We start from the raw sequence: 12,469 nt of genomic DNA on the forward strand, positions 1-12,469 counted from the left end.
ATGTTCCATTTTCGGTTTTCACCAAGTGTCCCCTATATAGAAATCACAGACGTAGTCCTACGTCAAAAAAGTAATGTAACCAGCTACACAGGTAGCTGAGTAATCGTTTTCTCTTTAATACAACAAATTGAACACACAATTGTAGACCGACACAACGTATGATCAGCCTTGAACGAACCTTGTTATCCAAACTAAATGAACTTACTGATTGAAAAACTCTGATCACCTCAACCATGGAACGCAATTATATTCGAAAACTTTGATTTACGGATTTGGGTTCATCTGAAAATGGCAAACGACACCTTACTTATGCTAATCAACCTACTATTTCTCCGGAAAATCATTCCCAACAGATACGTCTTCACGATCGTCAGCTATCTGATCGGTGTGTTCATCTTTGCCACCATCGTCGGTCAGGTGGGCAACGTGATAACCAATCGCAACGCCAACCGGCTCGAATTCGAACGGCTGCTGGACGGTGCCAAAACGTACATGCGTCACCATAAGGTACACATTTCCTAGATGTTTCGTTTCAGGGGATCATTTCTGATGTGTTTGGTTTTCTTTGAAAGGTTCCCGGTGGCATGAAGCGTCGAGTACTGCGGTGGTACGACTACAGTTGGTCCCGCGGTCGGATACAGGGTGGCGGCGATATCAATACAGCGCTCGGTCTGCTGCCGGACAAACTCAAGACCGAATTGGCGTTGCACGTGAACCTGAGTGTGCTCAAAAAGGTTACCATATTCCAAGAGTGCCAGCCGGAGTTTCTGCACGATCTGGTGCTCAAGATGAAGGCCTACATTTTTACGCCGGGGGACTCAATCTGCCGGAAGGGCGAGGTTGCTCGGGAGATGTTCATCATTGCCGATGGCATCCTGGAGGTGCTGAGCGAGACGGGTAAGGTGCTGACCACGATGAAGGCGGGTGATTTTTTCGGTGAAATAGGAATACTGAATCTGGACGGGTTGAACAAGTAAGTATCATGGTGGGAAGGGATGATGGAATTGGTGGTAATTGATTTCATTGCAGGCGAACGGCCGACGTCCGTTCGGTGGGCTACTCGGAGTTGTTCTCGCTCTCGCGCGAGGACGTCCTGACGGCGATGAAGGATTATCCCGAAGCACAAGAGATCCTCCAGACGCTGGGACGCAAAAGACTGATGGAGGTGCGCTGCGTGAATAAGAAGCACGCCAGCAAACATGCCGCCAAGGAACACCACCACGGCAGTGAACATAGCTCAAACGTACACAACAACAACAACAACAACAACAACAACAACAACAATAACAACAATAATCAAGGTGATAGTAGTGATAATAGTGCCTCAAAACGTATCGTAGATAAGCTAAAAAGTGATGTTAAGGGATTGAAGAACGCGCTGCGAAAGTCAAGGTAAGTTCTGCCACCCGTTGTGGATCAAAGTTAACTCCTCTGGATCTACCATTACAGAACGGGAACAACTAGACGTAGTAACGAATCGATCGAGATGCAGCCGTTGCAGGGCAACGCCAGCGGAGGCAGTGGTGGAAGTGGCAGTAAAACGCCCAAAACCGTACTCCGCCGGATGGCCCGGGTAAAGTCGGACGATATCCACACCGAGGACGAGGGCAAAGATACCGACAAAGTGCCAAGTCCGATCGGCGCAGGGCTTCCACTGTTGCAGCGGTTGCGGCTCCTCAAGGAGAAACAAGTCAGTTATCTGAGATTGAATTGCATTTCACGACTAAACAAATCGCACATCATCCTCATTGAACGACTAAACCACTACCAACACACATTGTTTCGCTACACTAATAAGTATAACCCCCCTGTTGAAGCGAGTGTTAGATTAGACACAGTAATCATTGCTTATAAACGGAAGACAGTGTTGCACTCATAATCGAACATTTGAGCAGGGGTGGCAGTTCTTAAAACTCATCAGCGAATTTAGTGTTTTATTTATATGCTAAGATGACCTTACTTTACTTATCACGACCATCGTCTTAAATATTGTGCGTCGTACAGTTTCTAGCATTTTTAGGATTTTCCATCTTCGAATCCAGGCCGTCATATAAAGTGTTTGAAACTTCTTGACAAATCGAAAAGCCTCGTCGCTGAAGCTCGCTCAGTTGATCCTACCGATATAGTTGAATAAATAGGCCGTGTTGATTTTTGCAAAAATCCATTTTTGCATAGGCACATAGTAATAAATGGTTGAAAACTACCTATGACCACTAGGGTGGTTCAAAATTTCGATTTTGCTCCTCCAAGCTCAATCGATTTCAGTTCCGGTCCATATGATTCTCGCAAAGCTCATTTGGATGTGAACTCGCAATTCACTAGCTCTTTGAATTTTACAACAGAATTACTATAGGAAAACTGATATTTTTGGTCATCTCGTCCTAACCTTTCACCACAATGATTTGATGGTAAGCTTGCTTACTTATGGAAAATTTTCTCAGCTACAACTTTGCTGCACACCACTTTTTAATTGATAGTCAGGGTAGTTAGTTATTAATTAGGACGATGATATTGTTCTGATATGCTCCATCAACTGCTCAGCAGGCAACATTGGTGTACTTGGCGTGAAGAATAGGACAACATTCCAGGCTACTACATTCAAAAAATAAATCACATTTCCGATGGAAAATATCCATTAGAATTTCACATAACTTTCTTGTGATCTCATAATTGGGAATCGCACCACGAAATCACATGAACCTTATGTGTCCAATGATGTTTATGTGATTTATCACATAGAATTCATGTGATCATGTGAATGTTATGTGAATTTCAGATAAAAATCACTAATTTTGTAATAGGAAAAATATCATGTGCGTTCCCAATAGAAACTATATGAAAACTTTTTTCAGTGTATTTCATAAGTGCAAGATTCAGTGTTGCCCTGAAATCAGTCGATTAATCTTATCAGAAAGTTATCGGCTCTGAAATCAATTAATAACAAGTTATCTTGAAGTCTAATCAAAAAGACGTCTACAGCAAACTGTAGCAGATAAAATTTTCCATAAGAGCAGAGAGCAAATTTTCCGTAGATTACTTCAGCAAAGGCTAGAACATTGAGAACAAATAGTTCACTATTCCCATGGTAATTCTCATATAAACTTCAAAGGACCAGTGCAGTATGAGGTCGCATCCAAATGAACTAAAATTGTGAAAGAATTATTAGCACCTGATTTGAAATCAATTGAGCTTTGTGTGTGTGCGTGTGTGTGTGTGTGTATGTGTATGTGTGTGTGTGTGTGTGTGTGTGTGTGTGTGTGTGTGTGTGTGTGTGTGTATGTGTGTGGGTGTGTATGTGTGTGTGTGTGTGTGTGTGTGTGTGTGTGTGTGTGTGTGTGTGTGTGTGTGTGTGTGTGTGTGTGTGTGTGTGTGTGTGTGTGTGTGTGTGTGTGTGTGTGCGTGTGTGTGAGTGAGTAAGTGTGTGTGTGTGTGTGTGTGTGTGTGTGTGTGTGTGTGTGTGTGTGTGTGTGTGTGTGTGTGTGTGTGTGTGTGTGTTTTTTTTTTTTTTTTTTTTGGCAAGGAGTAAACCTTCAAAAAGGCCATCGTGCCACCGCTGACGACTGGGCGCACAGTCGCGGTGACACGGTGTGTGGGATTCTTACCGCACTAAAACCTCCTTAGACGCCTTGCCCTTTTCCCCCGGAACCACTTGTCGTATTACTTCGGAGGGGGCCGTGCATTACGCACCTCACTTTACCTCAGCTAATTGGCGCTTCCAGTTCGCTGATCGGCTCTCAAATTTGTGAGCCATTTAGCTCCCAGCGTCACGTTCTACTCGGTTATCCCTGGTTGTGGATACAGCCTACTCTGACGGAGAGTTCTCCCGGCTTCGGCTTTCAGTTCGCACTTGTGTGAGCACATCACTACTTTCTAGTTGGTCTTCCCGCCATTTTCGCTGCAGCGCTGACATGATCTGCGTTACTGCTCTGCTGACGGCGTTAAAGGTGCCCTCCTCTCGACACATTTCTTCGACGATATTCTCCGTGCTAAGGGCGAGCATATCCTCTCGCACATCATCAAATCTAGGACATTCGAAGACCACGTGCTCTGGTGATTCTTCCACATTCCCACACTCCGGACAGAAGGGTGACGTTGTGTGTCCGAACCGATGCAGGTACTTCCTGAAGCAGCCATGACCAGACAGGAACTGCGTCAAGTGGAAGTTGACTTCTCCATGCTTCCTGTTCACCCAGGTCGAAAGAGTCGGTATTAGCCTGTGTGTCCATCTACCGTTCTCTGCTGCATCCCACTCCTGCTGCCACTTAGCCATCGACTCCGTTCTCACCATTTTTCGTACTCCTCTGGGTTCTCTCGTCATGTAGCACTCGTAGTCCTCCGCCAAGGTGATGCCGATTGGGATCATACCGGCGATAACGCATACTGCCTCCATCGAAATGGTTCTGTACGCACTCACGACTCGCATGGCCATGAGCCGGAACGTACTGCTCAATTTCCTTTGGTTCTGCTTCGTTTTCAGCGCTTCAATCCAGGCTGGACCTCCGTACCTTAGTATTGATGAGGACACACTAGCCAGAAGACGTCTCTTGCTGCTGCTTGGACCAGAATTGTTCGGCATGATTCTGGCTATTGCGTTGATAACCTTCGTCGCCTTCTCGCAAGCATATTCGATGTGGCTATTAAAGTTTAGCCGGTCGTCGATCATCACTCCCAGATACTTTAGCATGCGCTTCGAAGCAATGGTGTGCTCTCCAACGGTAATTTCTGCCCGCTGCATTGCTTTGCAGTTACTGACCAACATCACTTCTGTTTTGTGGTGGGCTATCTGCAGCTTCGCTCCTTGCATCCAGTTACCAATCGTATCTATCGCCTCGGCCGCCAACATTTCCACTTCTTCCAGCGTCTCACCGGTTACCGTCAAGACGACATCGTCCGCAAAGCCAACGATCTCAACTCCTTTGGGCAGCTTGAGCGTCAGCACGCCATTGTACATTCCGTTCCACAGCGTGGGACCTAGAATGGAGCCTTGGGGAACCCCCGCCGTGATTCTAAGCGATTTCTGCCCCGTGTCTGTCACGTAGACCAGGACCCGGTTCTGGATGTGTGTGTGTGTGTGTGTGTGTGTGTGTGTGTGTGTGTGTGTGTGTGTGTGTGTGTGTGTGTGTATGTGTATGTGTGTGTGTGTGTGTGTCTGTGTGTGTGTTTGTGTGTGTGTTTGTGTGTGTGTTTGTGTGTGTGTGTGTGAGTGTGTGTGTGTGTGTGTGTGTGTGTGTGTGTGTGTGTGTGTGTGTGTGTGTGTGTGTGTGTGTGTGTGTGTGTGTGTGTGTGTGTGTGTGTGTGTGTGTGTGTGTGTGTGTGTGTGTGTGTGCGTGTGTGTGTGTGTGTGTGTGTGTGTGTGTGTGTGTGTGTGTGTGTGTGTGTGTGTGTGTGTGTGTGTGTGTGTGTGTGTGTGTGTGTGTGTGTGTGTGTGTGTGTGTGTGTGTGTGTGTGTGTGTGTGTGTCTGTGTGTGTGTGTGTGTGTGTCTGTGTGTGTGTTTGTGTGTGTGTTTGTGTGTGGTGTGTGTATTCCTTCTAACCTCCACTGGCCACCAGTGTTATTATAGAAGAACTCTCTCTCTACAATGTCGCATTTATGCTCATTTTACACAACTTTAGTCCGGGAGTTAGAAGGTGATAGCTCTATTGCAGATCCAGCAACCCATTTCAGAATGTCTGGAGAGTCATCCCCATTCCAAGGTTACCTTCACTCACAATAAGCCCCGCATGTATGCATCACCGTTATCAAATGGATATTTGTTATATATACACACTTCCAGGTTAGAAAATATTTTTTTGAAACCTGGCATATTTTTAGTTTAATTTTGATATTTATTAATTTTTTAAATAATTGGAAAGCTCTCACCATACTCTGTTCTTCCACCGTCGTTAATTGCTTCTTTTAGAATCCCTTGGACTTTTTCTCTGACGCTTCGTATTTCATTCCGTGCTTCACCGGCAATTTCCTTCCGTAGATCGTCCTTGGTTGGTTCTAATATGATTCCGCCTTTTTTGGTCGGTTTCATGTCCACCATCTGTCATTGAATTGCCATGGTGATCTGGGACGAGGCTCACGTTCAAAGTCGCTGGTACTCGACGCCCTATACGCTCTCTGACCGAAGCGCAGGGTTAGAATCGATTGGCCTTTGTAGAGCAAAATCAATATTTTGAACCACCCCAATGACTACCTCCTGAAAAATTTCAAACTTAAAAATACCGTCATGCTTCATTTAAACTTAGAATTTCGCAAGTAAATTTAACTTTTCAAGCGTGGAGAAAACCATATTTTTAGTATCCAGCGAAAATAAGTATGCACATTTGTAAAAATCATAACAATCCATGCTCAAGTAGCAATAATTAAGTAATCACCTTTTTTTTTGTTGCACGGCCCGAAACGTTCTTCGAACAATGTCCACGTCGTCAGCGAAGCAGATAGTCTGGCTGGACTTATTGAAGATCGTGCCCCGCATGTTAAAGCCCGCACGTTTCATAACACCTTCTAGCGCAATGTTCAACAGGAGGCAGGAAAGACCATCATAAGCGAGCTTGAAATCGATGAATAGCACCATTTTTTCATCGATTTCAAGCCCGCTTAGCGCTTAGCGTAGGGACTTGATATTCACGACACTTTTGGAGGATCTACCGCAATGTAAAGATTTGGTCCGTCCACAAAACCGTCTTGATAACTTCCCACAAATCTGCTTGCTAGCGGCGATAGACGGCGAAAAATGATCTGGAAAAGTACTTTGTAGACCGCGTTGAGAATAGTGATCGCTCGATAGTTCTCACATTCTAGCTTGTCGCCTTTTTTATATATTGGGCATATTACTCCCTCCTTCCACTCCTCCGGTGGCTGTTCTGTATCCCAGATCCTGACTTCCAGTCGGTGCAGACAAGTGGATCCGGGCCCATTTTAATAAGCTCATCCTTACCAGCTGCTTTATTGTTCTTAAGCTGTGGGATAGCATCGTTAACTTCACCTATCGTGGGAGCTGGCATTTTCCCCTCATCCGCTGTACCGACGAAGCCATTTCTCCTGCTGCCTTGGTCCTCTGCCTCTGCGCCATTCAGATGTTCATCGTAGTGCTTCATCCGTCAAAATATCCCCTTCCTTATCCCGACACATTTCGGCTCGCGGCACAAAACCTTTGTGGGATGCGTTAAGTATCTCGTAGAACTTGCGCGTTCCGTGAGAACGATACAGCTACTGCATTTCTTCGCACTCCAGCTCTTCCAGGTGGCGCTTCTTATCCCGGAAAAGATGGTTTTGCTGTCTTCGCTTCTGTTTGTATCGCTCCACATTCTGACGGGTTTCTTGGTTCAGCATCCTAGCCCGCGCTATGTTCTTCTCGTCCAAAATCGTCTGACACTCCTCGTCGAACCAATCGTTCCGTCAATTCCGCTCCACAAACCCAATAGCACCTTCAGCAGCGCCGGTAATGGCTGCTTTCACCTTGTTCCAGCAGTCCTCAAGAGGGGTTTCGGTGAGCCCTCCTTCATCTGGCAACGCTGCGTCGAGGCATTGCGCATAATCAGTTGCGACTTCAGTTGCGTGGCGGGCGTCGGTACCGAATGTTGTTGGCAACGGAAAGTTTTTGGCGCACCTTAACCATTAGAAGGTAGTGGTCCGAATCGATGCTTGCGCTGCGATAGGTCCTGACGTCGATAATGTCCGAGAAGTGCCTTCCGTCGATCAAAAAGTGGTCGATTTGCGATTCTGTCTGCTTCGGTGATCTCCAGGTGTACCGATATGGGAGACTATGCTGGAAGTAGGTACTGCGTATGGCCATGTTCTTAGAGACGGCGAAATCAATGAGTCTGAGCGCTGTTGGTGTTCGTTAGCTGGTGAGGACTGTACTTTCCTATAACCGGTCTGAATTCCTCCTCCTGGCCGACCTAAGCGTTAAGATTTCAGATAACGATAACGTTCCAACTGCGCGTAAAAAGCGTCTTTATAGTCATTGTCACTTGCTAAGTGAGGGCTGTGCATGTTGATTACGCTGACATTGAAGAAACGGCCTTCTGCTATCGATTGGCCACCACCCAATCACGCGCTTCTGCATTTCGCCCATCACGATGCACCCAGCTCATGTGTATTGCCGCAGCTCTGGTAGATGGTATAACCATCCCTATAAGTATGTACTGACGATCCCTGCAGCGCTACAATGTAGAACTTGCGGACGCTCAATAAATCGGAAAGAATGCAGGTATTTCCCAAGAAAATGAGAGACTTGCAGTTCTGTGTTCCGAGTTTCCAATCGTTAGTTCGTTTTCGTTGCCTGGGCCTATGCCGATTGTTCCGGTCCGTATTTACATTGCTTGCTTCCTGTACTTTAGTTTTTTTTTTTACGGTTGGCTTGTAGGGCCTGCACCAACCCCCATTGTCTCACCAGAGGACCATCGTGCACAGCACTGTTTAGAGTCCCATGCTGGCACCAAGACGTTGATCAGCCGCTCCTAACATGGATAACAGACGACGTTTTGAGCCGCTCGAAGACTGCACTCTCCGGAGAGAGGGTTCCCCCCGTCCCTGTCAGCATACGGCCAAGGTCCCACCGGGGTTGGTTACCCGATCTTTCCTATGGTTACTCGTACCCCAGCCGGCACCACGAAGAGGTAGGGATAGGAGTAACTGGACAAGAGGCTAAGTGACCACGCCCACAGAGGTATTGGGGTCTATTTTATACCTGCAGATACGGAAAGTATCGCTGGTACGCATTGTCCAGTCCCAATAAAACTATCTGGTAGGAGAATGATTCCCCTACCATTTGGTATAATTTGTTTACGAGATTGAGCATTTAATCGCAAGAAATCGACGATTGACGTGTTTGTCTACAAAATCAATTACTCCCAAATCTCGGAAATCGATTTTCAGGGCTGGTTATTCCTGAAGTAACCATGTGCAACCACCATAACATGCCTTGTTTTATTGCGGTTCCATAAGCTTCGAGAAAACTTCATGAACTTTTAAGAAGCTGTGTAACTTCAGACAAGTTCAGATTTTTGGGTAAGTTCAAAGATCTTTACGGGTAAGTTCCGATAATTCAGAGTTTCATTGGTTTTTCCTTTAGCTTCCGGAAAACTGCAGGAACTTTTAAGGAGAAGAAAAGTCCATACTTGCCATTTCTATGCTACAATTTTATGAAAAATTTCAAAGACGCCAATAGAAAATTTTACCAGATCCAAAATGACCGAATTTCAGAAAAAATATGTAATTATTGCCCATAACAAACAATTAGGCAAATTCATGCAAATCGGAGTAGGTCGAGTTTTTTCTAATCGTCATTTGGCGTGGAACTCTTACTTCCCTTACCAATCAGGCTAAGGCCTTGTTGTCCTCTGCTGTCCGAAGAAGTCGTCTCCAGTCTACTCGATCTATGGCCACACTTCGCCAGCCTCGTCGTCAGCGAAGGGTCCGCAGGTCGCCTTCTACTTGGTCGATCCACCTTGCCTGCTGCGCGCCTCTTCTTCTTGTTCCTGTTGGGTCGCTTTCTAGAACCATTTTCACTGGGTCGTCGTGCGGCATTCTTACGACGTGCCCAGCCCACCGTAGTCGCCCAATTTTTGCAATGTGGACGATGGATGGTTCTCCCAGTAGCTGGTGCAATTCGTGGTTCATTCGCCTCCTCCACGTTCCGTCATCCATCTGCACTCCACCGTAGATGGCACGCAACACCTTTCGTTCGAAAACACCAAGGGCGCGTTGGTCCTCCACGAGCATAGTCCAGGTCTCGTGGCTGTAGAGGACCACCGGTCTAATCAGCGTCTTGTAGACAGTCAACTTCGTGCGGCGGCGAATTTTATTCGACCGGAGCGTCCTCCGGAGCGTCCTCCGGAGTCCAGAATAGACACGATTCCCTGCCATAATGCGTCTTTGAATTTCTGTGCTGGTATCATTTTCGGCGGTCACCAGTGAGCCCAAATACACGAACTCATCGACCACCTCGATTTCGTCACCGTCAATCTGAACTCGGGGTGGGAGGCTAACATTGTCTTCCCTAGAACCTCTTCCTTTCATGTATTTTGTCTTTGATGCGTTGATGACAAGTCCAATCCGCCTAGCTTCAGCCTTCAGTCTGATGTACGTTTCCGCCATCGTCTCAAAGTTCCGTGCCATGATGTCAATGTCATCGGCGAAGCCAAGAAGCTGGATGGACTTCCTGAAGATCGTGTCACTCGTGTCTATCCCAGCTGATCACACCTTTTTATGCGATGTTGAATAGCAGACACGAAAGTCTATCACCTTGCCGTAACTCTCTTCAAGATTTAAAAGGACTCGAGAGTGTCCCCGATACTCGAACAACGCACATCACTCGATCCATCGTCGCCTCGACCAATTGCATCAGCTTATCCGGAAATCCGTACTCGTGCATAATCTGCCATAGCTTATCTCGATCGATTGTGTCGTATGCGGATTTGAAATCGATGAACAAATGATGTGTGGGCACGTTGTATTCGCGGCATTTCTGTAAAACCTGCCGAATCGCGAAAATTTGATCCGTGGTAGCGCGGGCACCCATGGTACTGCCCGAGCACCCGCCTGGTATTGCCCCACGAACTCTCTTGCATATGGTGACAGACGGTGGCATAGAATTTGGGAGAGTACCTTGTAGGCGGCGCTCAGCAGTGTGATCGCGCGGTAGTTGCAGCAATCCAACTTGTCGCCCTTTTTGTAGATTGGGCATACGACACCTTCCATCCACTCCTCCGGTAATATCTCCTCCTCCCAAATCTTGGCAATTACCCAGTGCAGCGCTCTAGCCAGTGCTTGACCACCGTATTTCAATAGCTCACTTGGTAGTTGATCTACACCTGTTGTTTTTCAGGCGACCGATCTCCTCCTCAACTTCTTGAAGATCAGGAGCCGGTAGCCTGTCGTCTTCTGCGCGTGCTCCAAGGTATGTTGCCGTGCCACCTTCGTTTTCTGCTGCTTCACCGTTGAGGTGCTCGTCATAGTACTGCTTCCACCTCTCAATCACCTCACACTCGGTCGTGAGAAGGTTACCGTTAAAGTCCTTGCACATATCGGCTTGCGGCACGTAGCCTTTGCGCGAACTATTTAGCTTCTCGTAGAACTTCCGTGTGTCGTTTACGCGGTACAGATGTTCCATCGCCTCGCGATCTCGGTCTTCCTGCTGACGCTTCTTCCTTCGGAAAACCGAGTTTTGTCTGTTCCCCGCTTGTCTGTATCGCTCCACATTCAATCTCGTGCGGTGTTGCAGCATTCTCGCCCGTGCTGCATTCTTCTCCTCTACTAACAGTTTGCATTCGCCGTCAAACCAGTCATTTCTTCGATCCGGGATTGGAGTACCTAATGCCACTGCAGCAGTACTACCTATAGCGGAACGGATATCCCTCCAGCCATCTTCAAGAGAATCTGCGCCAAGCTGCTCTTCCGTGGGTAGTGCAACTTCCAGCTGCTGCACGTAGTCCTGGGCAACTCCGGCGTCCCGTAGTTGCTCAATGTTGGGTCGTGGCGTTCGACTTCGGCGGGTGTTATGTACCGTCGAGAGTTTTGAGCGCATGCATACTGCAACTAGGTAGTGGTCCGAATCTATGTTCCCACCGCGGAACGTGCAGACGTTGATAATGTCGGAGAAGAATTTCCCGTCGATTAGAACGGGATCGATTTGGTTTTCTGTGTGTTGGTCAGGTAATCTCCATGTGGCTTTGTGGATATCCTTGCGGGGGGAAAAGGTTCTTGAAAACTACCATTCCTCGAGAGGCTGCAAAGTTCACGCATCGTTAATGGCGTGGAACTCTCTTTCTCTAAATAAATGTGAGATTCGAAAGCGCATGTTCAGGATTGAATAACATTTTATAAGCTCAATTGAAATACATTTTTCAGCAAATATGATCACGAGTAGCCAGTCCAAATAACGGCACCGGTGGTGTAGTCGTAAGCGTGATTACCTCTCACCCCAGCAGACCTGGGTTCAATCCCAGTCGGCGCCGCCGGGTTGTTATGAGGCATAACATCTCTGATCACGTCTTCCTTCGGAAGGGAAGTAAAGCCGTTGGTCGCCGGTTCATGAGTTGATGATGGGTCGATAGGTAGGGTTCAGGTGTAGAAGCTGCCTCCCTGGCGTCGGTAGCATTGGTGCTCAGCACGGAAAACAAGATCGACGGAAAACAAATCAAGGAAAAAAAATGTCAGGTTTTTTTTTTTGTATTTGAAGAAACTACTTACAGTACCGGACAAAAGTATTTAACATCGAGAGAGAGAAGGATTAGTATTTTCCATTTAATTCCACTACTTTATTTGCTTATCCTTGACAGATACGCGTATTTCGTCTACAATGTGCAGACTTCTTCAGTGTCTTGTACTAATACTCGTACTAACAGTCGAGTATTAGTACAAGACACTGAAGAAGTCTGCACATTGTAGACGAAATACGCGTATCTGTCAAGGATAAGCAAATAAAGTAGTGGAATTAAATGGAAAATACTAATCCTTCTCTCTCTCTCATTATAC

General features: G+C 46.7%; 1 protein-coding gene across 5 annotated transcripts in view; it reads left to right on the top strand.

Moving 5' to 3' along the window:
• LOC135710982 (uncharacterized) overlaps window positions 1–12,469 on the top strand; it is an 825,769-nt gene that overhangs the window by 735,095 nt on the left and 78,205 nt on the right. For all 5 annotated transcript variants that reach the window (XM_065233717.1, XM_065233715.1, XM_065233718.1 and 2 more), the window contains 4 exons: window positions 354–507; window positions 573–973; window positions 1,030–1,392; window positions 1,450–1,690. In XM_065233717.1, coding sequence (XP_065089789.1) covers window positions 354–507; window positions 573–973; window positions 1,030–1,392; window positions 1,450–1,690 — 1,159 coding nt within the window. The remainder of the gene's footprint in view (window positions 1–353; window positions 508–572; window positions 974–1,029; window positions 1,393–1,449; window positions 1,691–12,469) is intronic.

This window comes from Ochlerotatus camptorhynchus, unplaced genomic scaffold, assembly GCF_037179485.1.
Source record: "Ochlerotatus camptorhynchus isolate MF236.1 unplaced genomic scaffold, CSIRO-AGI_Acam_v1.1 ptg000412l, whole genome shotgun sequence".
NCBI classification, from domain to species: domain Eukaryota; kingdom Metazoa; phylum Arthropoda; class Insecta; order Diptera; family Culicidae; genus Ochlerotatus; species Ochlerotatus camptorhynchus.